This window comes from Centropristis striata, chromosome 14 (assembly GCF_030273125.1).
Source record: "Centropristis striata isolate RG_2023a ecotype Rhode Island chromosome 14, C.striata_1.0, whole genome shotgun sequence".
Classification (NCBI taxonomy): Eukaryota; Metazoa; Chordata; class Actinopteri; order Perciformes; family Serranidae; genus Centropristis; species Centropristis striata.
Window position 1 is genome coordinate 36808440 of NC_081530.1, and position 27701 is coordinate 36836140.

The following is a 27701-nucleotide window of genomic DNA, read 5'->3' on the forward strand; positions in this document are numbered from 1 at the left end:
TGTCCGGTGTGAGCCGACAGGCCAGAAACTTCCTGGAGGTTCGAGCCGTCAGCAGCTGGAGAACACCTGAGACACAGGACAGGTGAAATGTGGGTAATGTAGTCTACCTGTGAACTGAGGACTGTGGGAAATGTAGTCTACCTGTGAACTGAGGACTGTGCGTAATGTAGTCTACCTGTGAACTGAGGACTGTGCGTAATGTAGTCTACCTGTGAACTGAGGGCTGTGGGTAATGTAGTCTACCTGTGAACTGAGGACTGTGGGTAATGTAGTCTACCTGTGCACTGAGGACTGTGGGTAATGTAGTCTACCTGTGAACTGGGGGCTGAGGACTGTGGGTAATGTAGTCTACCTGTGAACTGAGGGCTGAGGACTGTGGGTAATGTAGTCTACCTGTGAACTGGGGGCTGAGGACTGTGGGTAATGTAGTCTACCTGTGAACTGGGGGCTGAGGGCTGTGGGTAATGTAGTCCACCTGTGAACTGGGGGCTGAGGACTGTGGGTAATGTAGTCTACCTGTGAACTGGGGGCTGAGGGCTGTGGGTAATGTAGTCTACCTGTGAACTGAGTGCTGAGGACTGTGGGTAATGTAGTCTACCTGTGAACTGGGGGCTGAGGACTGTGGGTAATGTAGTCTACCTGTGAACTGGGGGCTGAGGACTGTGGGTAATGTAGTCTACCTGTGAACTGGGGGCTGAGGACTGTGGGTAATGTAGTCTACCTGTGAACTGGGGGCTGAGGACTGTGGGTAATGTAGTCTACCTGTGAACTGGGGGCTGAGGACTGTGGGGTTGTGCAGCAGGTCTTTCCACACCAGCTCCATCTCAGGGATACGAGCAACGTTCTGCAGCAGACGAACCAGATCTCTGCCAATGATCTGACACTCCATGAACTACAGACAGGCAGAGAAACAGACAGGCAGAGAGACAGACAGGCAGAGAAACAGACAGGCAGAGAGACAGGGGATCAACACAAACAGACCTTTTCTCGCTTCCTTCGTTCCTTTCTTCCTCCCTCCTTCCCGTCCTTCACTCGTTTCCTCCCTTCTTCCCATCCTTCCTTCCTTCCCTCGTTCCTCCCTTCTTCCCATCCTTCCTTTGCTCCCTCCCTCCCTTCTTCCCATCCTTCCTTTGCTCCCTCCCTCCTCCCTTCCTTCCCTCCTCCCTCCTCGTTACCTTCTCCCTCAGCATGCTGATGCAGTAGTCGACCTCTTTCTGGCGCAGCGTCAGCAGGTTTGGCGCTCCGTGGTCGACGATGAGTCTCAGGTAGGTGTAGACGGACATCGCTATCAGCATCCCGCTCTTCAACACCCACTCCCTGCAGACAGGAAACCATCAGCTGCTTCACAATAAGAGCCTTCAGCTGCTTCACAGTAAGAGCCTTCAGCTGCTTCACAGTAAGAGCCTTCAGCTGCTTCACAGTAAGAGCCTTCAGCTGCTTCACAGTAAAAACCTTCAGGTGTTTCACAATAAGAGCCTCCCAGGCTGCAGGATATATGTGTATATATGTGTGTGTATCTGTGTATATGTGTGTGTAGTGAGTGTGTAGTATGTAGCGTGTGTAGTGTGTACTTCTGGTCCAGCAGGATGCATCTGTGTATATATGTATGTGTGTAGTGTGTAGAGTGTGTAGTGTGTGTAGAGTGTGTAGTGTGTGTAGAGTGTGTAGAGTGTGTAGTGTGTGTAGAGTGTGTAGTGTGTGCAGAGTGTGCAGGGTGTGTAGAGTGTGTAGTGTGTGTAGAGTGTGTAGAGTGTGTAGAGTGTGTAGTGTGTGTAGAGTGTGTAGAGTGTGTAGTGTGTGTAGAGTGTGTAGTGTGTAGAGTGTGTAGTGTGTGTAGAGTGTGTAGTGTGTGTAGAGTGTGTAGTGTGTGTAGAGTGTGTAGTGTGTGTAGTGTGTGTAGAGTGTGTAGAGTGTGTAGTGTGTGTAGAGTGTGTAGTGTGTGTAGAGTGTGTGTAGTGTGTAGAGTGTGTAGTGTGTGTAGAGTGTGTGTAGTGTGTAGTGTGTGTAGAATGTGTAGTGTGTGTAGAGTGTGTAGAGTGTGTAGTGTGTGTAGAGTGTGTAGTGTGTGTAGAGTGTGTGTAGTGTGTAGAGTGTGTAGTGTGTGTAGAGTGTGTAGTGTGTGTAGAGTGTGTGTAGTGTGTGTAGAGTGTGTAGAGTGTGTAGTGTGTGTAGAGTGTGTAGTGTGTGTAGTGTGTGTAGAGTGTGTAGTGTGTGTAGAGTGTGTAGAGTGTGTAGTGTGTGTAGTGTGTGTAGTGTGTAGTGTATGTAGAGTGTGTAGTGTGTGTAGAGTGTGTAGTGTGTGTAGTGTGTGTAGAGTGTGTAATGTGTGTAGAGTGTGTAGTGTGTGTAGTGTATGTAGAGTGTGTAGTGTGTGTAGAGTGTGTAGAGTGTGTAGTGTGTAGTGTGTGTAGTGTGTGTAGAGTGTGTAGTGTGTACTTCTGGTCGAGGAGGATGTCCAGGCTGCTCTCTGCCAGCCACAGGTTCTTAGAGGAGATGTCTCCTCCTGGTATAGAGACAAACAGACTCAGGATCAGTGGAGCTGCTCTCTCTAACCCTAGAGCTGCTCTCTCTAACCCTAGAGCTGCTCTCTCTAACCCTAGAGCTGCTCTCTCTCTAACCCTAGAGCTGCTCTCTAACCCTAGAGCTGCTCTCTCTAACCCTAGAGCTGCTCTCTCTAACCCTAGAGCTGCTCTCTCTCTAACCCTAGAGCTGCTCTCTCCAACCCTAGAGCTGCTCTCTCTCTAACCCTAGAGCTGCTCTCTCTCTAACCCTAGAGCTGCTCTCTCTCTAACCCTAGAGCTGCTCTCTCTCTCTCACCCTAGAGCTGCTCTCTCTCTAACCCTAGAGCTGCTCTCTCTCTAACCCTAGAGCTGCTCTCTCTCTAACCCTAGAGCTGCTCTCTCTCTCTCACCCTAGAGCTGCTCTCTCTCTAACCCTAGAGCTGCTCTCTCTCTCTCTAACCCTAGAGCTGCTCTCTCTCTAACCCTAGAGCTGCTCTCTCTAACCCTAGAGCTGCTCTCTCTCTCACCCTAGAGCTGCTCTCTCTCTCACCCTAGAGCTGCTCTCTCTCTCTCTAACCCTAGAGCTGCTCTCTCTCTCTCTAACCCTAGAGCTGCTCTCTCTCTAACCCTAGAGCTGCTCTCTCTCTCACCCTAGAGCTGCTCTCTCTCTCTCTCTAACCCTAGAGCTGCTCTCTCTCTCTAACCCTAGAGCTGCTCTCTCTCTAACCCTAGAGCTGCTCTCTCTCTAACCCTAGAGCTGCTCTCTCTAACCCTAGAGCTGCTCTCTCTCTAACCCTAGAGCTGCTCTCTCTCTAACCCTAGAGCTGCTCTCTCTCTAACCCTAGAGCTGCTCTCTCTAACCCTAGAGCTGCTCTCTCTCTAACCCTAGAGCTGCTCTCTCTCTCACCCTAGAGCTGCTCTCTCTCTCTCACCCTAGAGCTGCTCTCTCTAACCCTAGAGCTGCTCTCTCTAACCCTAGAGCTGCTCTCTAACCCTAGAGCTGCTCTCTCTAACCCTAGAGCTGCTCTCTCTCTAACCCTAGAGCTGCTCTCTCTAACCCTAGAGCTGCTCTCTAACCCTAGAGCTGCTCTCTCTAACCCTAGAGCTGCTCTCTCTCTAACCCTAGAGCTGCTCTCTCTAACCCTAGAGCTGCTCTCTCTAACTCTAGAGCTGCTCTCTAACCCTAGAGCTGCTCTCTAACCCTAGAGCTGCTCTCTCTAACCCTAGAGCTGCTCTCTCTAACCCTAGAGCTGCTCTCTCTAACTCTAGAGCTGCTCTCTCTAACCCTAGAGCTGCTCTCTCTAACTCTAGAGCTGCTCTCTCTAACCCTAGAGCTGCTCTCTCTAACCCTAGAGCTGCTCTCTCTAACCCTAGAGCTGCTCTCTAACCATCACACAGTGTAGAGAGGAAACTGACCTGCGATCTGTTTCAGCAGCGTCATCACCACACCGTCTGCTCCCAGCACGCCGCTCTTCACCAGCTCCCTCACCAGCCACACCAGCTGCACACACACACACACACACACACACACACACACACAGACAGAGGTACACAAATACAGACACACACACAGAGGTACACAAATACAGACAGACACACACACACACACACACACACACACACACACACACAGACAGAGGTACACAAATACAGACACACACACACACACACACAGACAGAGGTACACAAATACAGACACACACACACACACACAGAGACAGACAGAGGTACACAAATACAGACACACACACACACACACACATTACTACTGAAGGTAAATAACAACATGTTTGTATTTTTGAAGTCATAAACTTTTCTGCATCACATGACTGTTGCTGTGTGTCTGTGTGTGTGTGTGTGTGTGTGTGTTGGTCTGTACTCCTGTGTTTGTTTACCTGTGTTCTGGGGACGTCCTGCAGCTTGAGGAACTTCTCCATCAGGATCTGGTTGATCTTCACCAGGACCACGTTCATCCCGTCTCTGTTGAGCAGCGTCAGGTCTCTGTAACACTGACACACACACACACACACACACACACAGTGATGTCACAGTGATGTCACACAGTGATAGCGGCGGCGTGGCGTGATGTGGCGTGGCGGCTCACCCTCTGGGCCTGGGTGGGCTCTGTGAGGACCAGGGAGAACAGACCCAGACACACCTCCTCATGCTGCTGCTGGCCTTTACACACCTGGAGGACAGGTAAACATGAGGTCATCACCAGCCAATCAGCTGTCTCCTGCTGTAGCTGTGGTAGTATTAAAGGTTTCTTACGTTAGCGGTTAGCGCGTCGTTAGCTTCTCTCTCTGACAGCCCATTGGTCAACGCCTGGACCAGTCCTACACACCGCTCCAGCCTCTACACACACACACACACACACACACACACACACACACACACACACACACACACACACAGACACACACACACACATAGAGACACACACACACACACACACACACACACACACACACACACACATAGAGAGAGAGAGAGAGACACACACACACACACACATACAGAGACGCACAAAAACAACAACCAAAACAATTTAAATAGACTTTCAGGCTCTGAGATATTCATGATGTATTATATTATTTTATTATTAAATTAATCTATCCATCATCTATCCATCTATCACCCATCTATCCATCCACCCAACCATCCCTACAATCCATCCTCCATCTATCCATCCATCCATCCATCCATCTATCCATCCATCATCTATCCATCCATCCTTCATCCATCCATCTATCCATCCATCATCTATCCATCCATCCTTCATCCATCCATCTATCCATCCATCCATCCATCCATCCATCTATCCATCCACCCAACCATCCCTACTATCCATCCTCCATCCATCCATCTATCCATCCATCCATCCTCCATCTATCATCCATCCATCATCTATCCATCCATCATCTATCCATCTATCACCCATCTATCTATCATCTATCCATCCCTACTATCCATCCATCATCCATCTATCCATCCATCATCTATCTATCATCCATCATCTATCCATCCATCATCCATCTATCCATCCATCATCTATCTATCATCCATCCATCCATCATCTATCCATCCAGCATCCATCTATCTATCATCCATCCATCCATCATCTATCCATCCATCATCCATCTATCCATCCATCATCCATCTATCCATCCATCATCTATCTATCATCCATCCATCCATCATCTATCCATCCAGCATCCATCTATCTATCATCCATCCATCCATCATCTATCCATCCATCATCCATCCATCATCTATCTATCATCCATCCATCCATCATCTATCCATCCATTATCCATCCATTCATCCATCATCTATCTATCTATCTATCTATCTATCTATCTATCCATCCATCATCTATCTATCTATCTATCTATCTATCCATCCATCATCCATCCATCATCTATCCATCCATCATCTATCCATCTATCATCCATCCATCTATCATCCATCCATCCATCCATCCTGTAGATGATCTGGAGGGTCGCTGGTTCGAGTCCCGCTCCTCCAGTCAGTGAAGGTTAATGACGCTCAACTATTAAACAAGTGAAACCGGCACGGCGCATGCGCATCTGTCACTTTTGGGTCCCATCCATATGTTTACTATAGTTAGCATGCTAAGCTAACTGACCGTCAGTGTGACTCTTTCAGTCTTTAGCCCCCCCTCACCTGTCCCACCTGTCCCACCTGTCCCCCCTCTGTCTCTCCTGTCTCTCCTGTCTCACCTGTCCCCCCTCTGTCTCACCTGTCTCACCTGTCTCACCTACACCGTGTTCACTGGGAGCTCCGTGCTAAGCTAACGCTGCTAGCCCGCTGCTAGCCATGCTAACTAGCCTGCTAGCCGCTGTAGCTCCGGTCTCTTGGTACCAGAGTCCCCCTGACCCGGGCCGGGCCGGGCCGGGCCGGGCCGGGCCGGGCCGTGCTCCGGGGCGGCCTACCTCCTCCAGCTCGTCCTTGGCGTCCAGCTGCGTGGACAGCAGCAGGCGGCCCTGCGGCTTGGCCTTAGCCGCTGCAGGCTCCATCTGCTCGGCCGCCGCGCCGCGCTGCAGGCCGCTCCGGCTCCGGCTCCGGCTCCGGCTCCGGGTCCGGGTCAGGGGGGTGCAGGTGCTGGTGCCCGGGTACCGGGGACTGAGGGGCTCCTGGGGGGCTCCTGGGGGTCCTGACGGGTTAAAGGGGGTTATAGAGTAGTCTCGGTGCTGTTTCAGTGTTTCAGAGACTCTCAGTCCCGCTCACACAGCAACATAACGGACACCGCCCTCTGCACCGCCCCCGGCCAATCAGCTTACAGCGACCGCTGAGTGACGTCTATACCGACCAATCACAGCGCAGGAAGTCTGAAACCAATCCCCGGCTGCATGGAGCCTTTATGACGTGTTTATGAATAAAACAACAACAATTATTATCAACAAGAAACAACACAAACACCGCAGAGAACTAATACCTGGTCATAATCACATATAATTAATAATTAAATATTTTTTTATATATATATATATATATATATATATATATATATATATATATACATATAATATAATATTTAATTATTAATACTTCCTTCCTCGTCCTCCATCGAAAAGGATTTCTCCCCCTTTTCCAACTGGTCTGTGAGGAATGAACTGGGCTTAGATAAGAAACAAGGACTTTGAGTACAAAGGATTTGACCTGTAATCAATTATTTGGTTTATATGTGTTTTTAAGTATATTTGTTGTGATAACCGTGCAGCTACATCATTCTATGTTAATCTGGTTTTATACAGACAATCAGTCTTATATGTAACTAACTTTTCTAACCTTTCATTTGCTCACACACTGATTTACACATAATATACTTTGAATTGGCTGTAACAAAGACACAGTTTTATAGCAGCTCACACAACCACAGGCCGAGTCTCCCGTCACAGCTTGAGTTTTATGACACTTTGTCTACTCTACTTAATGTTGTACACTGTGAACGATATGTCAACCTCTTCTATGAAAATAATTTACGATTCCTTCAACCGCTACTAAATATTGAGATAATTTGATAAAAAATGATATCCACAATTAATAATCAGTGCCCCAAATTGATAGTTTAGTAACTTTATGAGACTGATTTAGGTGAATTGGCTATATTTCTTGTTTTACAGATGGTGCCCCAACGAGATGACTTAGAGCAAATTAAGTCATATCGTTTATCATAGTTAATAATTATTTATGATAATTATTAATAATTCTGATAGCCATCTAAACACACTTTAGAAGTGTTGCTCAGGTTCATCCCTACATATCTGGTATCCTTATGGGAGGGTAGACTTTATGATAACGCCTTTTATTTACGTATTTGACGCCCTGTACAAGGAATCATTTATTAATAAAGAGGCATCCTTTAATTCCCAACAACCATAAATAAGAGACGGTTCATCTTTAGTTGAGCTGACTTTTACTTCCAGAGGAACTTGTACACGTTCCAACATGGCTCAGATGGGTTACCAAGCTTCTAACTGGAGAACTCTCCCTCCTGGTTCCTACCATAGAACAGCACACTAGCGCCCTCTGTTGGCCCTGGATAGTAATAACACCTCAATGTCACTTCACAGCAATGACCTGTTAGAACTGCCCACTGAGAACAGTGTAAGTATGAGCCTAACGGAGTCTCTGGGAGGGAAAAGCTTTCACCAGAACATGTTTTACACTGTTCTCCGTGAACAGTCTGAATTTCATACAGAACATTCATTTTGACTGAAATAACAGGATGCAGATCTCAGAACCCCTCCCCCACCAGGTCCACAGCCTCCAAACCACAAACACAAAATACTTCACAGTTCAACCGTCAGCAGGAAAGACAAGCTGAGACTCCGCCCACAAACCCCCCCGCCCCTCATGACTCAGGCTGGAAACAGGAAACAGGGTTTTGTTCTGCTTCAGTGAAGGAAGAGACGCTGAGAGACGCTGAGAGACATTAAGAGACATTAAGAGACATTAAGATAATCTACAGACTGAGACTACAGTCACACAGAGAGGACAGCTGCTGGGAACACTGGAAACACTGGAAACCACAAATTGAACGAGTGTTTTATAACAACAGAGACTCAAAGTGGAAGTAAGTTCCAGAGAACAGGGAGTGGCTGAGCTGTCTGTCTGTGTGTTTCCTCTCAGAGACTAAATGGCGTCCAGACTAGAGGAAGAACTCTGCTGTCCGGTCTGTCAGGACGTCTTTAAAGATCCTGTGATCCTGACGTGTCACCACAGCTTCTGTAGAGACTGTCTGCAGAGCTGGTGGACGGAGAAAGACACCAGAGAGTGTCCGGTCTGTAAGAGGAGATACTCAAAGGAAATATTACCTCCTAACTTTGCTTTGAAGAGCGTGTGTGAGGCCTTCTTACAGGAGAGAGATCAGAGAGCTTCAGAGCCTCTCTGCAGTCTGCACTCTGAGAAACTCAAACTCTTCTGTCTGGACCATCAGCAGCCAGTGTGTCTCGTCTGCAGAGACTCAGAAAAACACTCCAATCACAGATTCAGACCCATCGATGAAGCTGCACAACAACTCAAGAAGGAACTTCAGGAAACTCTGGAGCCTTTAAAGAAGAAGTTAAAGAGTTTTAAAGGAGTTAAAGTGAAGTTTGATCAAACAGCAGAACACATTCAGGTCCAGGCCCGACGCACAGAGACGCAGATTAAGGAGCAGTTTAAGAAGCTTCACCAGTTTCTAGAAGAGGAAGAGGAGGCCAGGATGGCTGCACTGAGGGAGGAAGAGGAGCAGAAGAGTCAGATGATGAAGGAGAAGATGGAGGCTCTGAGCAGAGAGATAGCAGCTCTTTCAGACACAGTCAGAGCCACAGAGGACCAGCTGAGAGCTGAACACGTCTCATTCCTGCAGAACTACAAGGCTGCAGTGGAAAGAGTCCAGCAGCGCCCCCTGCTGGAGGATCCACAGCTGCCCTTAGGAGCTCTGATAGACCAGGCCAAACACCTGGGCAACCTGGCCTTCAACATCTGGAACAAGATGAAGGACATGTGCTGCATCCCAAAGCCCTTAAGTTTCGCCTCCTCTATCCTCTATCCTCGCTTGAACCGGAAGTTCTTTCGCGGGCGCCATCTTTAAGACCGTCCCAAAGCCCTTATTTGTGATCGGAGGACAGAGGATAGAGGATAGAGGAGGCATATCGGAGGAGGCACAAGCGAGGATACACGAGAGAATCCTATGCGGAAGTCTTTTAGCGGTGGCCCCGCCCCCTGACTCGTTGAATAGACGCAGCAGCTGATCGGACTGATCTTATACATCGCAACATCGCTGTAGTTTGATACCGGAGTGAAGACAGATCACAGATTAAACTAAAGTGTGTCACCACAAGTTTTATATTTTATTTATATGATTCACCATGTAATTAAAATCTGTTTTATTGTGACTCTGAACAACAAAAACACCACAAACATATTTCTACATTTATAATAAATTAAGAGAAAGATCGCTCTAGAAGTTATTTTCCTTTTTCCTTTTTTTCCTTTTCGTGATCTGTTTTTTCCACCGTACAGATTTATTATGGATATTATTAAAGTAAAAAAAAAAAACAGTAGAGAGTCTGACAGTCTGTCTGTCAGCAAGAAACACTACATTGTTTGTCATTTTCATCAGTACCACGCGAGGCTGATCATTACTGAGTGACATCATTTACATTTTACCTTCATCATCTAACCTAATAAAATATTGGCCGGTGTTCAGCGGACACAATCATGTTCTGGGATATTAAATAATTAATTTATCACCAGGATCGTCTACTACGACGGCGTATTAGGGCAATATACGAAATAAATAAATAAATAGGAACCCAGGGGAGAGGGACCCAGCCACCATGGCATGATTAAAAACAGATAACATGAGGTGATGTTATGACATCACCACATTTCATTCCTTTCTACCTGCGGGATGTCTCTTCTTCTCCATCACTCGCTCTGTTTAAGGTGTTTTATCAGAGTGATCCGACTGACGCTCCTCCTCCTCGCGTTCACACGGAGCGCTGTCTCTCTTTCAGACCTCCTCTGCTCCTTGTTGACAGTTACAGTGTGTAACGTTCGTCTAAACTTTTTTCACAGCAGCAGGTTTATTGTTCCCAGCCTTCATTCCTCACGGTCATCCTCATGTGATGCGTCTTTACGCTGCCATGGAGCCGGGTTTATGGAATCTTTATTCATCTTTTTGAAGTGTGTGTGTGTGTGTGTGTGTCTGTGTGTGTATGTGTGTGGCACCGGACGGACCCAGTGAGGCATGGACCAGTATTACCCCCCTCCCCCGGGTCCGTATTTTTTTTTTCATACTTGGCCCTAATAGTTGTCCTAATACAGCAGCAAATAATAATTAATAAATTATATAAAGGCATTCCCGTGCCCCTGAGCTGGACACAGTTCACAGTATAAATACACAATGGAGGTTGTTATTCATGTGCAGGTGTTTGTTAAACAGAGAAAACACTTATTATTATTATTATTATTATTATCATCAGTGCATGTCTCCAGCTGTTAAAGCGACTGACAGCTGATCCAGCTGTGATCCGCTGCCGCCGTCATTAGAAACGGACGTCGCTTCACGTGACGCTCCGGAGGGAAGGACGTCCCATTTGTCTTAAATCGTTTCTCCTCTCCTCGCTTCCCTCACTTGCGTCTCTCCATGCATCCCCGGTGGGCGGGACTAAGACGCAAGTGAACGGCGCAAGTGAGGGATGCAGGGATGCGAAATAGACGACATGGGACGCACCCATGGTCTCCTACAGGCCTGTTGTTCTGGACCCAAACACTGCTGGTACAGGACTCATCCTGTCTGAAGATCTGACCAGTCTGAGATATGGAGGACGGAGACAGCAGCTTCCTGATAATCCAGAGAGGATTACTGATGGTTACTGGTCTGTTCTGGGCTCTGAGGGCTTTAACTCAGGGACTCACAGCTGGGACGTCCAGGTTGGAGACAATACATTCTGGTATCTCGGTGTGTTACCAGAGTCTGCCCCGAGGAAGAGAGTCCCAGTGTCTGGACGTTGGGTAATATGGTTCTCTGGTGGTAAATACTCAGCACTCTCTCCATCACATCCAGACTCTGTTCTCCCAGTCCAGAAGAACCCTCAGAGGATCAGAGTGAATCTGGACTGGAACAGAGGAACGCTGTCGTTCTCTGATGCTGACACCAACACACACATACACACCTTCACACACACTTTCACTGACAGGATGTTTCCATATTTTAGGACTACCTTTGATCTGAAGGTTTCACCAGTGAAAGTCTCTGTGACTGTAGAACACAGTCATTAATAATTCACCGCTTCATTCTTGTTCAGTCCGGATCAGTTTGATCCGGTCTGGTCCGGTCTGGTGTGATCCGGTTCGGTCCGGTCTGGTGTGATCCGGTCCTGTCTAAACCTGGTTTAGACTGGTGGTTCCAGTGTTCATGTGTCACTGGGTTTGAATCTGTCATGTGACTCGGTGACGTCATGATTGGCGGCTGTAGCTGGCTCCTGATTGGTCTGGGAGGGTGTTTGGGGGGCGGGGCCTGCTGTGATTCTGCTGTAGACTCATTCTGTAAACAAAAAGTTTTATTTACTTATTTGTTTTTCTCAATAAAGTTTTAAAAAGAGAACTTTGGATCTGTCATTTTACTCCCTAAAATTCCGAAGGATTTCCAATAAGTTTTGTAGAAAAGATTCAGTAAAGAAAAGTTTAAACTGATGTCCAGTGTGTTTTCAGCAAAAATAATTATTAGTTATAAATATCATATGTAAAATCAAATAATGACACAGAAAAATGTATTTTTGTATTTACACAATGAAATGATTTATTTTTACAGTAAAAGGTTCGTCCTGTCGCTTTAAATGATGTCAGAGGTCAATGTCCAATCAGAGAGAAGGGGGAGGGGCTTAACACCAGCTGGCTGTCCATGATGTCAGTCGTCTCCGTCAGTCGCCCTCTGTCAGGTGTCTCCGTCAGTCGTCCTCCGTCAGGTGGAGGTGTCCTCTCCGTCAGGTGGAGGTGTCCTCTCCGTCAGGTGGAGGTGTCCCCTCTGTCAGGTGGAGGTGTCCTCTCCGTCAGGTGTCTCCGTCAGGTGGAGGTGTCCCCTCTGTCAGGTGGAGGTGTCCTCTCCATCAGGTGTCTCCGTCAGGTGGAGGTGTCCCCTCTGTCAGGTGGAGGTGTCCTCTCCGTCAGGTGGAGGTGTCCCCTCTGTCAGGTGGAGGTGTCCTCTCCGTCAGGTGTCTCCGTCAGGTGGAGGTGTCCCCTCTGTCAGGTGGAGGTGTCCCCTCCGTCAGGTGGAAGTGTCCTCTCCGTCAGGTGTCTCCGTCAGGTGGAGGTGTCCCCTCCGTCAGGTGGAAGTGTCCTCTCCGTCAGGTGGAGGTGTCCTCTCCGTCAGGTGGAGGTGTCCCCTCTGTCAGGTGGAGGTGTCCCCTCCGTCAGGTGGAGGTGTCCTCTCCGTCAGGTGTCTCCGTCAGGTGGAGGTGTCCCCTCTGTCAGGTGGAGGTGTCCCCTCCGTCAGGTGGAGGTGTCCTCTCCGTCAGGTGTCCCCTCCCCTCCGTCAGGTGGAGGCGTCCCCTCCCCTCCCCTCCGTCAGGTGGAGGTGTCCTCCCCCAGCAGCCAGTAGGTCCTCATGCGTCCCTTCCCCTTCATCTCGATTTCTCCTCTGAACTGAAGCTGGAAGCAGCCGAACTCCTGCAGGACGTCTCGGGTCGCCTCGGACACGTGGATCTTCAGAGCTGCAGACACAAACAACACAACAACAACAAACATCACAACAACAACAACACAAACGTCACAACAACAACACAACAACACAACAACCACACAAACATCACAACAACAACAACAAACATCACAACAACAACACAAACGTCACAACAACAACACAACAACACAACAACCACACAAACATCACAACAACAACATCACAAGAACAACACAAACAACACACCAACAACACACATCACAACAACAACAACACAAACATCACAACAACAACAACAACAACACACCAACAACACACATCACAACAACAACAACAACAACACAAATGTCACAACAACAAAAACATCACAACAACAAACATTACAACAACAACACAAACATCACAACAACAACACAAACAACACAACACCAACACAAACATCACAACAACAAGGTCACAACAACACAAACAACACAACACCAACACAAACATCACAACATCAGCAACACAAACATCACAACAACAAGGTCACAACAACACAAACATCACAACAACAGCAACACAAACATCACAACAACAACTCAAACAACACAACAACACAAACATCACAACAACAACACAAGAACACAGACATCACAACAACAACACAAACAACACAACAACACAGACATCACAACAACAACACAAACATCACAACAACAAGGTCACAACAGCAGAAACATGATAACAACAACATAAAATCACAACAAGTAAAGTTTATTTAGTGTGAGTGTGTGTGTGTGAGTGTGTGTGTGTGTGTGTGTGTGTGTGTGTGTGTGTGTGTGTGTTACCCTCTCCGTTGGACTCCATGCGTGACGCTGTGTTCACTGTGTCTCCGAACAGACAATACCTGGGCATCTTCAACCCCACAACACCTGCACACACTGGACCTGCACACACACACACACACACACACACACACACACACACACGTTATTTATGCTGCTTTACAGACAAAAACACACACAAAACACAAACACACAAACACACACACACACACGCTGACCGCTGTGTATGCCGATGCGGAGGCGGAGCTGCTGATTGGCTCGGTGTCGGATCCTGAAGCTCTGGACGGCGTCCAGCAGGGCGAGCGCCATGCGGGCCACCTCGCCGCCGTGCAGCTTCCCGTTCCTCACCGGCAGACCGGACACCACCATGTAGGCGTCGCCGATGGTCTCCACCTGGGGCGCCACGGGAGGTCAAAGGTCACTCCTCTTAGAGTCAGCACCGTTAGCTTAGCACAAACACTGGGAGCAGGGGGAACTGTTAGCCTAGCTTAGCACAAACACTGGGAGCAGGGGGAACTGTTAGCCTAGCTTAGCACAAACACTGGGAGCAGGGGGAACTGTTAGCCTAGCTTAGCATAAACACTGGGAGCAGGGGGAACTGTTAGCCTAGCTTAGCATAAACACTGGGAGCAGGGGGAACTGTTAGCCTAGCTTAGCACAAAGACTGGGAGCAGGGGGGAACTGTTGGCCTAGCTTAGCACAAACACTGGGAGCAGGGGGAACTGTTAGCCTAGCTTAGCACAAACACTGGGAGCAGGGGGAACTGTTAGCCTAGCTTAGCACAACGACTGGGAGCAGGGAGAACTGTTAGCCTAGCTTAGCACAAAGACTGGGAGCAGGGGAGAACTGTTAGCCTAGCTTAGCACAAAGAGGGGTTAGCTGTGTTTATGTGATTTACCTTGTAAACATCGAAGTTGTCGATGATGGCGTCGAAACAGGTGTAGAGGTCGTTCAACAAGGTCACCACCTGGAAGTAAACACGTAAATACAATCATTACCTGGGTTCTACTGACCTGTAGGGTGGTTCTACTGACCTGTAGGGTGGTTCTACTGGGTTCTACTGACCTGTAGGGTGCTTCTACTGACCTGTAGGGTGGTTCTACTGGGTTCTGCTGACCTGTTGGGTGGTTCTACTGACCAGTAGGGTGGTTCTGCTGGGTTCTACTGACCAGTAGGGTGGTTCTACTGGGTTCTACTGACCTGTAGGGTGGTTCTACTGACCTGTAGGGTGGTTCTGCTGGGTTCTACTGACCTGTAGGGTGGTTCTACTGACCTGTAGGGTGGTTCTGCTGGGTTCTACTGACCTGTAGGGTGGTTCTACTGACCTGTAGGGTGGTTCTGCTGGGTTCTACTGACCTGTAGGGTGGTTCTACTGACCTGTAGGGTGGTTCTGCTGGGTTCTACTGACCTGTTGGGTGGTTCTAATGGGTTCTACTGACCTGTAGGGTGGTTCTGCTGGGTTCTACTGACCTGCAGTGGCGTGCTCTCGGCAGACAGCGCGGTGAAGCCGATGATGTCACTGAAGTAAATGGTGACGGAGTCGAACGCTTCGGCCTGAACCGTCTCTCCTCGTTTCAACTGTTCTGCTACAGAACTGAAACACAAGAACAGTACTGTAGTATAATTACTGTAGTAGTACTGTAGTATAATTACTGTAGTAGTACTGTAGAATAATTACTGTAGTAGTACTGTAGTATAATTACTGTGGTAGTACAGTAGTATAATTACTGTAGTAGTACTGTAGTATAATTACTGTGGTAGTACTGTAGTATAATTACTGTAGTAGTACTGTAGTATAACTACTGTAGTAGTACTGTAGAATATATATTTACTGTTGTAGTATCTGGTAGAGCAGTAGTACTGTAGTAGTACTGCAGTAGTATATCTACTGTGATAGTATCTGGTAGAGCAGCAGTACTGAAGTAGTATATTTACTGTGGTAGTATCTGGTAGAGCAGTAGTACTACAGTAGTATATTTACTGTGGTAGTATCTGGTAGAGCAGTAGTACTGTAGTAGTACTGTAGTAGTATATTTACTGAGGTATCTGGTAGAGCAGTAGTACTGTAGTTGTACTGTAGTAGTATATTTACTGTGGTAGTATCTGGTAGAGCATTTGTACTGTAGTAGTATATTTACTGTGGTAGTATCTGGTAGAGCAGTAGTACTACAGTAGTACTACAGTAGTATATTTACTGTTGTAGTATCTGGTAGAGCAGTAGTACTGTAATAGTACTGTAGTTCTATATTTACTGTGGTAGTATCTGGTAGAGCAGCAGTACTGTAGTAGTATATTTACTGTGGTAGTATCTGGTAGAGCAGTAGTACTGTAGTTGTACTGTAGTAGTATATTTACTGTGGTAGTATCTGGTAGAGCAGTAGTACTGTAGTAGTACTGTAGTAGTAGTAACGGGCTCAGTTGGGAGAGTTGGTTGGCCCCCAACCGAAGGGTTGGTGGTTTGATCCCTGACCATCGCAGCCTACATGTCGAAGTATCCTTGAGCAAGATACCGAACCCCAAATTGCTCCTGATGCTGTGTTCATCGGTGTGTGAATGAATTCCCAATGGTGGCAGGTGGGACCGTTTAGGGTAGCAACTGCCACCAGTATGAATGTGTGTGTGAAAGGGTGAATGAGCGCAGTCCGTAGTGTAAAGCGCTTTGAGTGGTCGCAAAGCGACTAGAAAAGCGCTATATAAGTGCAGGTCCATTTACCATTTACCATTTAGTATATTTACTGTGGTAGTATCTGGTAGAGCAGTAGTACTGTAGTTGTAGTGTAGTAGTGTATTTACTGTGGTAGTATCTGGTAGAGCATTTGTACTGTAGTAGTATATTTACTGTGGTAGTATCTGGTAGAGCAGTAGTACTGCAGTAGTACTAAAGTAGTATATTTACTGTGGTAGTATCTGGTAGAGCAGTAGTACTGTAGTAGTACTGTAGTAGTATATCTACTGTGGTAGTATCTGGTAGAGCAGTAGTACTGTAGTTGTACTGTAGTAGTATATTTACTGTGGTAGTATCTGGTAGAGCATTTGTACTGTAGTAGTATATTTACTGTGGTAGTATCTGGTAGAGCAGTAGTACTGCAGTAGTACTAAAGTAGTATATTTACTGTGGTAGTATCTGGTAGAGCAGTAGTACTACAGTAGTGGTATATTTACTGTGGTAGTATCTGGTAGAGCAGTAGTACTACAGTAGTGGTATATTTACTGTGGTAGTATCTGGTAGAGCAGTAGTACTACAGTAGTGGTATATTTACTGTGGTAGTATCTGATAGAGCAGTAGTACTACAGTAGTGGTATATTTACTGTGGTAGTATCTGGTAGAGCAGTAGTAATGCAGTAGTGGTATATTTACTGTGGTAGTATCTGGTAGAGCAGTAGTACTACAGTAGTAGTATATTTACTGTGGTAGTATCTGGTAGAGCAGTAGTACTACAGTAGTAGTATATTTACTGTGGTAGTATCTGGAAGAGCAGTAGTACTACAGTAGTATATTTACTGTGGTAGTATCTGGTAGAGCAGTAGTATTGCAGTAGTACTACAGTAGTGGTATATTTACTGTGGTAGTATCTGGTAGAGCAGTAGTACTACAGTAGTATATTTACTGTGGTAGTATCTGGTAGAGCAGTAGTACTGCAGTAGTACTAAAGTAGTATATTTACTGTGGTAGTATCTGGTAGAGCAGTAGTACTACAGTAGTGGTATATTTACTGTGGTAGTATCTGGTAGAGCAGTAGTACTACAGTAGTGGTATATTTACTGTGGTAGTATCTGGTAGAGCAGTAGTACTACAGTAGTGGTATATTTACTGTGGTAGTATCTGGTAGAGCAGTAGTAATGCAGTAGTGGTATATTTACTGTGGTAGTATCTGGTAGAGCAGTAGTACTACAGTAGTAGTATATTTACTGTGGTAGTATCTGGTAGAGCAGTAGTACTACAGTAGTGGTATATTTACTATGGTAGTATCTGGTAGAGCAGTAGTACTACAGTAGTAGTATATTTACTGTGGTAGTATCTGGTAGAGCAGTAGTAATGCAGTAGTACTACAGTAGTAGTATATTTACTGTGGTAGTATCTGGTAGAGCAGTAGTACTGCAGTAGTAGTATATTTACTGTGGTAGTATCTGGTAGAGCAGTAGTAATGCAGTAGTACTACAGTAGTAGTATATTTACTGTGGTAGTATCTGGTAGAGCAGTAGTACTGCAGTAGTAGTATATTTACTGTGGTAGTATCTGGTAGAGCAGTAGTACTACAGTAGTAGTATATTTACTGTGGTAGTATCTGGTAGAGCAGTAGTACTGCAGTAGTAGTATATTTACTGTGGTAGTATCTGGTAGAGCAGTAGTACTACAGTAGCAGTATATTTACTGTGGTAGTATCTGGTAGAGCAGTAGTACTACAGTAGTAGTATATTTACTGTGGTAGTATCTGGTAGAGCAGTAGTACTACAGTAGTAGTATATTTACTGTGGTAGTATCTGGTAGAGCAGTAGTACTATAGTAGTATATTTACTGTGGTAGTATCTGGTAGAGCAGTAGTAATGCAGTAGTAGTATATTTACTGTGGTAGTATCTGGTAGAGCAGTAGTAATGCAGTAGTACTACAGTAGTAGTATATTTACTGTGGTAGTATCTGGTAGAGCAGTAGTACTATAGTAGTATATTTACTGTGGTAGTATCTGGTAGAGCAGTAGTAATGCAGTAGTACTACAGTAGTAGTATATTTACTGTGGTAGTATCTGGTAGAGCAGTAGTACTGCAGTAGTAGTATATTTACTGTGGTAGTATCTGGTAGAGCAGTAGTACTACAGTAGTAGTATATTTACTGTGGTAGTATCTGGTAGAGCAGTAGTACTACAGTAGTAGTATATTTACTGTGGTAGTATCTGGTAGAGCAGTAGTAATGCAGTAGTACTACAGTAGTAGTATATTTACTGTGGTAGTATCTGGTAGAGCAGTAGTACTGCAGTAGTAGTATATTTACTGTGGTAGTATCTGGTAGAGCAGTAGTAATGCAGTAGTACTACAGTAGTAGTATATTTACTGTGGTAGTATCTGGTAGAGCAGTAGTAATGCAGTAGTACTACAGTAGTAGTATATTTACTGTGGTAGTATCTGGTAGAGCAGTAGTACTACAGTAGTAGTATATTTACTGTGGTAGTATCTGGTAGAGCAGTAGTACTACAGTAGTACTACAGTAGTAGTATATTTACTGTGGTAGTATCTGGTAGAGCAGTAGTACTACAGTAGTACTACAGTAGTAGTATATTTACTGTGGTAGTATCTGGTAGAGCAGTAGTAATGCAGTAGTACTACAGTAGTAGTATATTTACTGTGGTAGTATCTGGTAGAGCAGTAGTACTGCAGTAGTAGTATATTTACTGTGGTAGTATCTGGTAGAGCAGTAGTACTACAGTAGTAGTATATTTACTGTGGTAGTATCTGGTAGAGCAGTAGTACTACAGTAGTAGTATATTTACTGTGGTAGTATCTGGTAGAGCAGTAGTAATGCAGTAGTACTACAGTAGTAGTATATTTACTGTGGTAGTATCTGGTAGAGCAGTAGTACTGCAGTAGTAGTATATTTACTGTGGTAGTATCTGGTAGAGCAGTAGTAATGCAGTAGTACTACAGTAGTAGTATATTTACTGTGGTAGTATCTGGTAGAGCAGTAGTAATGCAGTAGTACTACAGTAGTAGTATATTTACTGTGGTAGTATCTGGTAGAGCAGTAGTACTACAGTAGTAGTATATTTACTGTGGTAGTATCTGGTAGAGCAGTAGTACTACAGTAGTACTACAGTAGTAGTATATTTACTGTGGTAGTATCTGGTAGAGCAGTAGTACTACAGTAGTACTACAGTAGTAGTATATTTACTGTGGTAGTATCTGGTAGAGCAGTAGTACTGCAGTAGTAGTATATTTACTGTGGTAGTATCTGGTAGAGCAGTAGTAATGCAGTAGTACTACAGTAGTAGTATATTTACTGTGGTAGTATCTGGTAGAGCAGTAGTACTGCAGTAGTACTACAGTAGTAGTATATTTACTGTGGTAGTATCTGGTAGAGCAGTAGTACTACAGTAGTACTACAGTAGTAGTATATTTACTGTGGTAGTATCTGGTAGAGCAGTAGTACTACAGTAGTAGTATATTTACTGTGGTAGTATCTGGTAGAGCAGTAGTACTACAGTAGTAGTATATTTACTGTGGTAGTATCTGGTAGAGCAGTAGTACTACAGTAGTACTACAGTAGTAGTATATTTACTGTGGTAGTATCTGGTAGAGCAGTAGTACTGCAGTAGTAGTATATTTACTGTGGTAGTATCTGGTAGAGCAGTAGTACTACAGTAGTACTACAGTAGTAGTATATTTACTGTGGTAGTATCTGGTAGAGCAGTAGTACTACAGTAGTACTACAGTAGTAGTATATTTACTGTGGTAGTATCTGGTAGAGCAGTAGTACTGCAGTAGTAGTATATTTACTGTGGTAGTATCTGGTAGAGCAGTAGTACTACAGTAGTAGTATATTTACTGTGGTAGTATCTGGTAGAGCAGTAGTAATGCAGTAGTACTACAGTAGTAGTATATTTACTGTGGTAGTATCTGGTAGAGCAGTAGTAATGCAGTAGTACTGCAGTAGTAGTATATTTACTGTGGTAGTATCTGGTAGAGCAGTAGTACTACAGTAGTAGTATATTTACTGTGGTAGTATCTGGTAGAGCAGTAGTACTACAGTAGTAGTATATTTACTGTGGTAGTATCTGGTAGAGCAGTAGTAATGCAGTAGTACTACAGTAGTAGTATATTTACTGTGGTAGTATCTGGTAGAGCAGTAGTAATGCAGTAGTACTACAGTAGTAGTATATTTACTGTGGTAGTATCTGGTAGAGCAGGTTCTCAGCCTTGCGTTTCTCCTCGTGGTAAGCTTGGGTTCGTTCTCCCACCAGCTCCTCCAGGTTGTTGGCGTACTGCTCCATCCGGGAGAGGAGGTTATCCAGGATGTTAGACCCATAACCCCTGGAGGACAGACAGACAGGCAGGGGGACAGACAGACAGACAGACAGGCAGGGGGACAGACAGGCAGGCAGGCAGGGGGACAGACAGGCAGGCAGGAGGAGGACAGACAGACAGACAGGCAGGGGGACAGACAGACAGACAGGCAGGGGGACAGACAGGCAGGCAGGCAGGGGGACAGACAGGCAGGCAGGAGGAGGACAGACAGACAGACAGGCAGGGGGACAGACAGACAGACAGGCAGGGGGACAGACAGGCAGGCAGGCAGGGGGACAGACAGGCAGGCAGGAGGAGGACAGACAGACAGACAGGCAGGGGGACAGACAGGCAGGCAGGGGGACAGACAGGCAGGAGGACAGACAGGCAGGCAGGGGGACAGACAGGCAGGAGGACAGACAGGCAGGCAGGCAGGGGGACAGACAGGAGGACAGACAGACAGGCAGGCAGGAGGAGGACAGACAGACAGACAGGCAGGGGGACAGACAGGCAGGAGGAGGACAGACAGGAGGACAGACAGGCAGGCAGGGGGACAGACAGGCAGGAGGACAGACAGGCAGGCAGGCAGGGGGACAGACAGGAGGACAGACAGGCAGGCAGGGGGACAGACAGGCAGGAGGAGGACAGACAGGAGGACAGACAGGAGGACAGACAGAAAGGCAGGCAGGCAGGAGGACAGACAGACAGGCAGGCAGGGGGACAGACAGGCAGGAGGACAGACAGGAGGACAGACAGACAGACAGGCAGGCAGAGTTACTTTAACTTTACAACTTGACAGAAACACTACTGTGGAGACAGAGGGGGCGTGGTCTAATGTCACCTGTAGGTGAGTGGCCTAGGCTCACCTGTCGGTGAGTGGGCGTGACCTAGGCTCACCTGTAGGTGAGTGGGCGTGGCCTATCCTCACCTGTCGGTGAGTGGGCGTGGCCTATCCTCACCTGTCGTGAGTGGGCGTGGCCTAGCCTCACCTGTAGGTGAGTGGGCGTGGCCTAGCCTCACCTGTCGGTGAGTGGGCGTGGCCTATCCTCACCTGTCGGTGAATGGGCGTGGCCTATCCTCACCTGTCGGTGAGTGGGCGTGGCCTAGCCTCACCTGTAGGTGAGTGGGCGTGGCCTAGCCTCACCTGTCGGTGAGTGGGCGTGGCCTATCCTCACCTGTCGTGAGTGGGCGTGGCCTATCCTCACCTGTCGGTGAGTGGGCGTGGCCTATCCTCACCTGTCGGTGAATGGGCGTGGCCTAGCCTCACCTGTCGGTGAGTGGGCGTGGCCTCACCTGTGCTGCTTCCTCAGCAGGATCTTGATGGTGCTGAAGTCTGGCCGGTCGCTGGGCTCCTCGCTCCAGCAGCGCTGCATCAGGAGGCCCAGGTCCTCGCTGTGACTGTGGGGACACAGCGAGGGGCGGAGGGGCGGGGCCCCGCCGTGACGCACCGCCTGCACCACCTCTGAGGGAACAACAGCCAATCATCAATCACTTACTTTATTGATGAACCATTCTCTGATCAATAGAGGATCTATAACTCAGTCAGTCAGTATTAACAGGTTCTCACTTTATTATATTATTTATAATATTATATTATACTTTATTATTTTATAACACTCAAAACACACAAAGACTGTTTTAAAGTTATTATGTTGTAAAAGTATTAAATATATAAAAACTGTTGTAATGACACACAGCGTCCACAGGAGGGAGCCACAGAACAGCTCCACCAGCAGGACACAGACAGTATTTATTATAGAATACTAATACTGATCAATAGAGACACACACACACACACACTGTGTCCCTGTGTGTGTGTGTGTCCCACCCTTGGGTGTGAGTGTGTGTGTGTGTGTGTGTGTGTGTGTGTGTGTGTGTGTCCCACCCTTGGGTGTGAGTGTGTGTGTGTGTGTGTGTGTGTGTGTGTGTGTGTGAGTGTGTGTGTGTGTGTGTGTGTCCCACCCTTGGGTGTGAGTGTGTGTGTGTGTGTGTGTCCCACCCTTGGGTGTGAGTGTGTGTGTGTGTGTGTGTGTGTGTGTGTGTGTCCCACCCTTGGGTGTGAGTGTGTGTGTGTGTATGTGTGTGTGTGTGTGTGTGTGTGTGTGTGTGTGTCCCACCCTTGGGTGTGAGTGTGTGTGTGTGTGTGTGTGTGTGTGTGTGTGTGTGTGTGTGTGTGTCCCACCTTTGGGTGTGAGTGTGTGTGTGTGTGTGTGTGTGTGTGTGTGTGTGTGTGTGTGTGTGTGTGTGTGTGTGTGAGTGTGTGTGTGTGTGTGTCCCACCCTTGGGTGTGAGTGTGTGTGTGTGTGTGTGTGTGTGTGTGTGTGTGTGTGTGTGTGTCCCACCCTTGGGTGTGAGTGTGTGTGTGTGTGTGTGTGTGTGTGTGTGTGTCCCACCCTTGGGTGTGAGTGTGTGTGTGTGTGTGTGTGTGTGTGTGTGTGTGTGTGTGTGTCCCACCCTTGGGTGTGAGTGTGTGTGTGTGTGTGTGTGTGTGTGTGTCCCACCCTTGGGTGTGAGTGTGTGTGTGTGTGTGTGTTTGTCCCACCCTTGGGTGTGAGTGTGTGTGTGTGTGTGTGTGTCCCACCCTTGGGTGTGAGTGTGTGTGTGAGTGTGTGTGTGTGTGTGTGTGTGTGTGTGTGTGTGTGTGTGTGAGTGTGTGTGTGTGTGTGTGTGTGTGTGTGTGTGTGTGTGTGTGTGTGTGTGTGTGAGTGTGTGTGTGAGTGTGTGTGTGTGTGTGTGTGTGTGTGTGTGTGTGTGTGTGTCCCACCCTTGGGTGTGTGTGTGTGTGTGAGTGTGTGTGTGTGTGTGTGTGTCCCACCCTTGGGTGTGAGTGTGTGTGTGAGTGTGTGTGTGTGTGTGTGTGTGTGTGTGTGTGTGTGAGTGTGTGTGTGTGTGTGTGTGTGTGTGTGTGTGTGTGTGTGTGTGTCCCACCCTTGGGTGTGTGTGTGTGTGTGAGTGTGTGTGTGTGTGTGTGTGTCCCACCCTTGGGTGTGAGTGTGTGTGTGTGTGTGAGAGTGTGTGTGTGTGTGTGTGTGTGTTCCACCCTTGGGTGTGAGTGTGTGTGTGTGTGTGTGTCCCACCCTTGGGTGTGAGTGTGTGTGTGTCCAGGAAGTAGACTCCTCTCAGCAGAGCGACCTCCTGCAGGATGATGCTGAAGCTGTAAACGTCTCCTTTCTGAGTCCCACAGGGGGGGGGGCACTCTGTCCTCAGCAGCTCGGGGGCCGTCCACAGCTTACCTGCACACACACACACACACACACACACACACACACACACACACACACACACAGAGTTTGAACATAAAGTTTAGGGTAAACGGGACAATGAAAGTCGTAGTGTTTCTATAAATAGATAAATAAAGGAGTGTGTGAGTGTGTGTGTGTGTTTGTGTGTGTGTGTATGAGGGGCATTTTATGCCAGCACACTATACTAAAACGCGTGTACAGCGCCTATGCGATGACATCAAACGTCTAACGTGCGCGTGTAAATTCCATTCACTTTCAATGGACAGACAGGCGTCACGCAGGCGTCACGCAGACGCTGTACACGCGTTGTTGCACATACGCCTACGTGACGGCTGCGTGACGGGTGAACTACGCCTCAAATACGTGACATGAAGACCCGCGTGACTGTTAAGTACAATTCTACATAGGCGTACAGACACGCGTATTGCGAGTACACCAGATAACATGGGTGACGGGTGAAAAGTGCCACCAGCGAACGTAGTGGACGCCTGTGTGTGTGTGTAACGCGTGTAAGCCTATAACAGTTCAGCTGTTACACAGAGTCTCAGCTTCATATGGTATTGTTTATAAGAAAGCACAACTTATAGATGAAGAGAAAGACTATCTCGTACGTACCAGATAAACTTAACGTTTTTCCGGCCAAAACCGGAGGCTTAATTAGCCTGTTTTAGGAGTGAAAGTCAGCAAAATGCAGCTTAAACAAAATGTTTTACCTCATTAGTTAACTACGAATGTCTGTAAAACATAATGGGACTGTGCATAAGTGCCGAATTGGGTTAAACAGTGTAGATATAAGGTCCGATGGAATCATATTGTGAACGGACTGCTGTCCACATGGCTACTGAATATTCATTAGATAGGTCTGCATGGCTACTTAATATTCAGGGGTGACAGCGATTACGGCTTCTGCAGGCAGGTAAACCTACCTAATTACAGCTGGTGCGTAATGAACTGTGTGTCCGCGCGCGAAGCTGGGAACTGGCTGTGAGCGTTGCACTTTACTATTAGCCTACTATTTTTAAGTAGCTGAAATTATTTTAATTATCCCTTTCACCCTTGCTATCATTAAATATCAATTCGATATCATTCAAACCTAGAGAGAGAGAGAGAGAGAGAGAGAGAGAGAGAGAGAGAGAGAGAGAGAGAGAGATTTCGTTAACAAGAAAATAAAAACTGGCCTGAAAATAATAGAAATATCCTGACAGCTCTGTGGGGGCTTGGAGTTCATCTATAATATGAAGCTGAGACTCTGTGTAACAGCTGAACTGTTACACAGAGTAACACACTGTTAACGTACACGCGTTACACACACACACAGGCGTCCACTACGTTCGCTCGTGGCACTTTTCACCCGTCACCCATGTTATCTGGTGTACTCGCAATACGCGTGTCTGTAAGCACACCTATTAATCAGACTTTATGCTGGCACAGGCGACGCACTCTAGGTGTTTAAGTATAGTGTGCTGGCATGTGTGTCTGTGTGTGAGTGTGTGTGTGTGTGTGTGTGTGTGTGTGTGTGTGTGTGTGTGTCTGTGTGTGTGTGTGTGTGTGTGTGTGTGTGTGTGAGTGTGTGTGTGTGTGTGTGTGTGTGTGTGTGTGTGTGTGTGTGTGTCTGTGTGTGTGTGTGTGTGTGTGTGTGTGTGTGTGAGTGTGTGTGTGTGTGTGTGTGTGTGTGTGTGTGTGTGTGTGTGTGTCTGTGTGTGTGTGTGTGTGTGTGTGTGTGTGTGTGTGTGTGTGTGTACGGGCGTAGTAGGCGTGTGTGTCCTCGGGGCAGCTGGCCTCCCGGAGGCTGTCCAGGCCGTAGTCGGTGATCTTCAGGACGAAGCGACTGTCCACCACACAGTTGGACGACTTCAGGCTGCCGTGGGACACGATGACGCTGTTGTGGAGGAACAACATGCCCTGACAACAACAACAACAACAACAACAACAACAATAAACAAGAGAGGCAAACATCTGTAATCACTTTGTTTCATAGAGGAGGTTGTTTAAAAACTCTTCTCACTAAATACTGATGTGATCATTTAGTTATTAATTTAATCATCAATCAGAGTCCAGATTAATCTGACACTGCATGATGAAGAGGATGATGAAGAGGATGAAGAGGATGATGAAGAGGATGATGAAGAGGATGAAGCCCCGCCCCCTGGCCGTTACCTTGACGATGTCATTGATGAGAGAGTATCTGAACATCCAGTCCAGAGTGATGCTGTCGCTCTCCATCAGGTCCTACACACACACACACACACACACACACACACAGTCACACACACACACACACACACACACACACACAGAAACAGAGAGCTGTAATTTGATTAGATGGCAACTGTAGTCGACACACAGCTGCATCATAATGAACCTGAGTGTGTTTCTGTGTGTGTGTGTGTGTGTGTGTGTGTGTGTGTGTGTGTGTGTGTGTGACTGTGTTTCTGTGTGTGTGTGTGTGTGTGTGTGACTGTGTGTGTGTGTGTGTGTGTGTGTGTGTGTGTAACTGTGTGTGTGTGTGTGTGGAATGAAAACAATCTGGACTGTCTCTCTCTGTTTGTTTTTAAATAATAACCATAAATAAAGGACATTTAGTTTATTGTTGTTGTTTCTGTGAATGTTCCCACAAACGTTCCTGACAAGTCGAATGAAAACAACGAATCAAATGTCAGCACTGAATGTTTCTGTGATGTTTCCACTCTGAAATAAAAACAGTGGGAAGATTAAAACGTGGACGTTGTGACAGATTTATTATCAGCTGAATGTTTTCACTAAACTAAAGTTTCTCACTGAAACATTTCTGTTGTTTTACAACTGAAACATTGTCAATAAATCAAAACAAAGTCCGTCTGTTGAAACCATCACCACAGATTTATAAATGTTCTGGAGGAGAACCTGAATAAACACAGTGGTTTTCTGCTGCTGAGTCATCAGACGAGTGAGGAGGTGAAGAAGCAATCTGATTACTTTACTGCATCTATACACATTTATTAGTAAACAAAGAGGTAAAAAGAGAGAGGTAAAGAGGTAAAAAGAGAGAGGTAAAGAGAGGCATAAAGAGGTATAAACAGGTAAAAAGAGGTATAAAGAGGTAAAAGAGGTAGAAAGAAAGAGATATAAAGAGGTACAACAATAGGTATAAAGAGGTAAAAAAAAAGAAGTAAAAGAGGTATAAAAAGGCATAAAGAGGTATACAGAGGTAAAAAGAGGTAAAATAAATTTTAAAAAAGAAGTAAAAGGGGAATAAAGATGAAAAAATAATAGGTATTAAGAGGTAAAAAGAAAGAGGTTAAAAGAGGTAAAAAGAAAGAGGTAAAAAAAAAAAAGAGGTAAAAAGAAAGATATGAAGAGGTTTAAACAGGCATAAAGAAGTAAAAAGAGGTAGAGAGGTAAAATAAGTTAAAAAGGAGGTAAAAGAGGGATACAGATGAAAAAATAATAGGTAAAAGAGGT

General features: G+C 46.4%; 2 protein-coding genes across 3 annotated transcripts in view; both read right to left on the reverse strand.

Moving 5' to 3' along the window:
- Positions 1-6752, reverse strand: part of ints3 (integrator complex subunit 3) — a 24996-nt gene extending 18244 nt beyond the window's left edge. For both annotated transcript variants that reach the window (XM_059350620.1, XM_059350619.1), the window contains exons 1-9: positions 6458-6752; positions 4773-4856; positions 4606-4689; positions 4397-4510; positions 3918-4002; positions 2437-2503; positions 1176-1317; positions 763-892; positions 1-66 (exon numbers count right to left, since the gene is read on the reverse strand). The exon at positions 1-66 is cut by the window's left edge and continues 32 nt beyond it. In XM_059350620.1, coding sequence (XP_059206603.1) covers positions 1-66; positions 763-892; positions 1176-1317; positions 2437-2503; positions 3918-4002; positions 4397-4510; positions 4606-4689; positions 4773-4856; positions 6458-6541 — 856 coding nt within the window. In that variant the 5' untranslated portion in view covers positions 6542-6752. The remainder of the gene's footprint in view (positions 67-762; positions 893-1175; positions 1318-2436; positions 2504-3917; positions 4003-4396; positions 4511-4605; positions 4690-4772; positions 4857-6457) is intronic.
- Positions 6753-12869: 6117 nt separating this feature from the next.
- Positions 12870-27701, reverse strand: part of npr1a (natriuretic peptide receptor 1a) — a 34175-nt gene continuing 19343 nt past the window's right edge. The window contains exons 14-23 of the mRNA XM_059350618.1: positions 26418-26489; positions 26003-26162; positions 24096-24251; positions 22312-22480; positions 20899-21045; positions 15495-15618; positions 14923-14991; positions 14243-14417; positions 14028-14126; positions 12870-13228 (exon numbers count right to left, since the gene is read on the reverse strand). Coding sequence (XP_059206601.1) covers positions 13083-13228; positions 14028-14126; positions 14243-14417; positions 14923-14991; positions 15495-15618; positions 20899-21045; positions 22312-22480; positions 24096-24251; positions 26003-26162; positions 26418-26489 — 1317 coding nt within the window. The 3' untranslated portion in view covers positions 12870-13082. The remainder of the gene's footprint in view (positions 13229-14027; positions 14127-14242; positions 14418-14922; positions 14992-15494; positions 15619-20898; positions 21046-22311; positions 22481-24095; positions 24252-26002; positions 26163-26417; positions 26490-27701) is intronic.